The sequence below is a fragment of the Gekko japonicus genome, unplaced genomic scaffold, assembly GCF_001447785.1.
Source record: "Gekko japonicus isolate JY-2015 unplaced genomic scaffold, Gekko_japonicus_V1.1 scaffold5030, whole genome shotgun sequence".
NCBI lineage: Eukaryota > Metazoa > Chordata > Lepidosauria > Squamata > Gekkonidae > Gekko > Gekko japonicus.
In genome coordinates, this window is record NW_015160985.1 from 26,511 (window position 1) to 31,728 (window position 5,218).

At 49.4% G+C, this 5,218-nt stretch overlaps 1 protein-coding gene across 1 annotated transcript in view; it reads left to right on the top strand.

Annotated features, from left to right (window-relative positions):
* LOC107122479 (peptidyl-prolyl cis-trans isomerase FKBP1A-like) overlaps positions 1-5,218 on the top strand; it is a 27,571-nt gene that overhangs the window by 574 nt on the left and 21,779 nt on the right. The window contains exon 2 of the mRNA XM_015425584.1: positions 842-968. Coding sequence (XP_015281070.1) covers positions 842-968 — 127 coding nt within the window. The remainder of the gene's footprint in view (positions 1-841; positions 969-5,218) is intronic.

Consider the following 5,218-nt stretch of genomic DNA (forward strand, 5'->3'; position numbering starts at 1 on the left):
AGGAGAAACAGGTTCCCTCCGAAGAGGAGAAACAGGTTCCCTCCGAAGAGGAGAAACAGGTTCCCTCCGAAGAGGAGAAACAGGTTCCCTCCGAAGAGGAGAAACAGGTTCCCTCCGAAGAGGAGAAACAGGTTCCCTCCGAAGAGGAGAAACAGGTTCCCTCCGAAGAGGAGAAACAGGTTCCCTCCGAAGAGGAGAAACAGGTTCCCTCCGAGGAAGAGATTCCGGTCCCCACCAATGTTCCCTCTAAGCTGTGGAGTCTTGTGAGCAAAAGCTCTACTTTGTGAGCTACTGACATTAAAGTTGTGAGAGAGAGATTCGGCTAATGCATCAATTAGTTTGCTCTGGAGCTATCCTTTCTGAGCTAAGACAGAAATGTGTGAGCCGGAGGCTCAAAAACCGTGAGCTAACTCACACTAACTCAGCTTAGAGGGAACACTGGTCCCCACCACGTCTGGGGAGGAGACTCCCATGACCCAGGCAAAGGCACCCGTGACCACCACTACACCTCCGGTGACCGCCGCTGGGAAGGGAGCAGTCCCAAAGATGACGTCGTCCCATTTGTTCCTGATCCCTTCGGGCCCGTGGCAGCTGCCCGCCTAGGGGTACTGACCGAGCTCCAGGTGGAGCCAATTCAACCCGGACTCCACGGCAGAGACTTATATGCTTACGCAGGGGCCCCTGAGAGACAGCAGGTTTGACCTGAGGTTTGCCTCAGCTGGAGGTTCCCCCCCCCCCACGGGGTCCCCTTAGAACCACCGCCGGGAGCATGGGTGACGGAGAGGTCGAAGGCGAGGACTGGCCCATAGAGCTCGAGCGAATCCCGTAAAAGCCCGCCTAGCAACCCCAGCCAGGAAGTCGACCAGGAAGCCGAAATTTGCCAAAGTCCTCCAGGCAGGCCCTGAGGAATTGCCAGAGGACTCCAGCGAGCAAGACCCCGAGACGGCGGAAAAAGGCCGGGTCCTGCCGTAAGAGGTGCGGAGCAGCGGGGCCCGATCCCGGAGGCGCCTAAAGTGGTGAGCAGCTTCCCCCCAATGTTCCCTCTAAGTTGTGGAGTCTTGTGAGCAGAAATTCTACTTTGTGAGCTACTGGCATTAAAGTTGTGAGCGAGCAATTTGGCAGCTGCATGAATCAGTTTGCTCTGGAGCCCCTCCTTCCTGAGCTGAGACAAAAATCTGTGAGCTGGATGCTAAAACATGGTGAGCTAGCTCACACTAACTCAGCTTAGAGGGAACACTGCTTCCCCCCCCCCTTGTTTTTCGTGACTGTGACTTTGATTGACCCAGGCCTGGGGTTACGTGTACTCAGTTGTTGGCTGTAGAACCTGACCGTCACCTCTTCCTGCTCCCTTGCATATTGCCTTCGGCGTCTCCACAGGACAGCCTGCCAAGCCTGGCTCGGGCCTAAGCTGCGTGAGGCGCCCGCCCTTCTTGAAACGGAGCCATTCCTTTTGGGCAGGTCGTGCTGGTATGCCCTGCGATGGTTGCCCGGGTTACGTGTGCAACGGAGCCACAGTCCTCCACTTCCTGCCAAAAGCCTGGCCTTTTTTGTTTGCTTTCCAGTTGTTTGAGTGACATTCCAGAAGCGCTGGGGGAGGGGGGGGAGCCCTGGCGTCTGGGGCTGGCTGCCTTCCCAGGGGCTTCTACCTAGGAGCAAATCTCTCTGTGCTCAGTCCAAGTACATTCGCTTAAGGCCAAGCGTGAATTTGTAGTAGCCCCAAATTGAGGGATGGGCACTCAAGATACTCGCCTGCTGGTCATAAGAACATAAGAGACGCCAATGTTGGATCAGGCCAAAGGCCCATCCAGTCCAACACTCTGTATCACACAGTGGCCAGAAATACCAGGTGCCATCAGGAGGTCCAGCAGCGGGGCCAGGACACTAGAAGCCCCCCCACTGTTGCCCCCCCCCAAGCACCAAGAACACAGAGCATCACTTGCCCCAGATATAAGAACATAAGAGATGCCAATGTTGGATCAGGCCAAAGGCCCATCCAGTCCAACACTCTGTATCACACAGTGGCCACAAATACCAGTGCCATCAGGAGGTCCACCAGTGGGGCCAGGACACCAGAAGCCCTCCCACTGTTGCCCCCCCCCCCCAAGCACCAAGAAGACAGAGCATCACTTGCCCCAGAGTCCCTATCTATACCTTGTGGCTAATAGCCACTGATGGACCACTGATGGACCTCCTTCTGGGGTAGAGATGTAAAATTTCTGGAAATGTTGAAGCTCGGGGAAAAAACCTGTTTTTTTTGGGGGGGGGGATGGAAATTTTCGGAAAAATTAAAAAAAAATGCTACTTTAACACTTCTTTTTTCTTTTCCAGATTGAAAGTCATTCTGTTACTTTAGGAACATCAAATATGATTATGGGCATTTTTACTTGGCATGAAATTGCCACAACTAGCATATTAAAAATATAGCGTATCCAAACAGTTCTTACGAACAGAATACCCACCCACACGCAAAAGCAAAACTGAAACCTTTTTCTTTTCTTGTGACAATCGCACCTCCTAAAGGAAGACATGCATCTTGTTCTTGCATTGGAGAGTTCCGTTTGTAACCTAGGACTTGCTTGTCTTCAGTGCACAGAAATTAGATCAATCTGATACCATTCATATTTTTTAGAAATGATTTGGAAAATATTTGAACACCTTGTCTCAAAATATCTTATTTATCATGTTAAAATAAAACGTTCCATAATCATTTCCCCCCCTTTTCTTTTTTCAATTTTTCCAATCTTTCGGAAATGAACAAAAGAGGCTTCAGGAAAAAAACGGGAGAAAAAAGTTTCCCCCTGGAATTTTCCTGGTTTTTTTTCGGGCCTTCACATCTCTATTCAAGGCATACTTTCTTGTGCTCAAGGCCAGTAATGCTAGTCAGTAAAAAATCCCGCACAGCCATCTGTTCGTGTTCTTCCTTTGCGTCTCTGCATGTGGATCGGCGATTGAGGCACGACGGATTCCCCAGTCAAAATTCATAGTCCCACTTAAAGCAGCCCAATGAAAACATTGGCTTCATCAAATCCACTCCAGGATCCCGCCCTAGAGAGACCTCCCGACCAGTGTTCCCTCTAAGCTGAGTTGGCGTGAGTTAGCTCACAGTTTTTTTAGCCTCCAGCTCAAACATTTTTGTCTTAGCTCAGGAAGGAGGGCTCCCGAGCAAACTGATTTATGCAGCAGCCAAACTGCTCGCTCACAACTTTAATGCCAGTACCTCACAAAGTAGAATTTCTGCTCACAAGACTCCAAAGCTTAGAGGGAACATTGCTCCCAACCCGACTCGCTGAATTAAAAGCTAACTCAAAAGAGGAAGGTCTTATCTCACAGTATCTCAAGAACACCCACGAAAGAGTTTGCCTTTCTTATCTCTTCTGGGAAGTCAGAGCGAGCCCAGCCTCAGAAGTTCCCTCCCTGGACTTGCCGCCCGCCAGCGGAGAGGGTACTTCCCATAGAATGTGCTGCCCGGAGGACACCACGGCCACAAAAGCCATAAAGGGAGCTTTATAGCCTGCTGGCGTCTTGCCGAAGAAAGCCAGAGATCAGACCTTTCACACCGTGGCCTGAAGAACATGCCTTTTGCCCTTCCACCTTCTTAAATTTTGTAACTTCCAGCCTGATTAAAAAAAAAGTTCTGGTGAGCTTGGAAGGCACAGTCTTACGTGTCATTTTGGCTGGGCTTAATGAAAGGAATCGTAGCAGCCCGAATAGCACAGATTAGCCTGAACCGGATGGGCCAGGTTCGCCCGATCTCATCAAATCTCAGAAGCTAAGCAGGGTCGGACCTGGTTAGGACTTGGAGGGGAAACCAACCACCAAGGAAGACGAGGGTGTCTACTACAGATGTGAAGGCCCGGAAAAAAACCCGGAAGAATTCGGGGGGGGAAACTGGTTTTTTTTTCCTGAAGCCTTTTTTGGGTTTTTTTCCGAAAAATGGGAAAAATTGAAAAAAGAAAAGAAATTGATTATGGAACGGTTCATTTTAACATGATGAATACAATATTTTAAGACAAGGTGTTCAAATATTTTCCAAATCATTTCTAAAAAAATATGTATGGTATCAGATTGATCTAATTTCTGTGCACTGAGGACAAGCAAGTCCTAGGTTACCAACTGAACTCTCCGATGCAAGAACAACACACATTTCTTCCTTTAGGAGGTGCTATTGTCACCAGAAAGGAAAAGGGTTTCAGTTTTGTTTTTGCATGTGGGTGGGTATTCTGTTTGTAAGAATTGTTTGGATACACTCTGTTTTTAATATGCTAGTTGTGATAACTTCATGCCAAGTAAAAATGTCCGTAGTCATATGTGATGTTCCCAAAGTAATAGAATGACTTTCAATCTGGAAAAGAAAAAAGAAGTGCAAATGTAGATTTTTTTTTTCAATTTTCCTGAAAATCCCCCCCCCCAAAAAAAAAGCCCGGGAAAAAACTGGGTTTCCCCCCGAGCTTCAACATTCCCAGAAATTTTACATCTCTAGTTGCTACGCAGAGGCAGGCAATGGCAGACCACCACTGTTTGTCTCTTGCCTCGAAAACCCCACAGGGCCGCCATAATCGCCTGAGACTTGAGGACCCTTTCCAGCACCAGCCCGAACTCATCAGAGGTCAGAAGCCGAAGAGAAGAGATTGGATTCATACCCCGCCCTTCACTACCTGAAGGAGTCTCAGGACGGTTTACAGCCTCCTTCCCTTCCTCCCCCCACAGCAGACACCCTGTGAAGGTCGGTGGGGCTTAGAGAGCTCTCCCAAGAACTGCCCTTGAGAGAACAGCTCTGAGAGAACTTGTGACTGTCCCACGGTCATGCCAGCGTCTGCATGTGGCGGAGTGGGGAGTCAAACCCGTTCCTCCCAGATTATTATCTGCGCTCTTAACCACGACACCAAAATGAACAGGGTCAGTACTTAGGTGGGAGACCGACAAGGCAAACCGGGACCGCGACACGGAAGGAGACAGCGGCAGACCACCTTTGCCTCGATGAAGTGGAACTTCATGGGGTTGCCACGAGTCGGTTATGCTCGAACAGCACACTTTACCTCTAATGAAAGATACTGCGTGGATTTTGTTCTCGTTTTTCGATTTTCGCACGGGCCTTTATGGCCTTTTTGACTGTCAGTAAAGCGTGACTCGGTCTCTGCTGGAGCCCGGGCAGTTTAGTGGCCTTGCGTAATACCTGATGCTTGAAACTCGTGTTTTGACAACACTCTTAGTGTAGGGA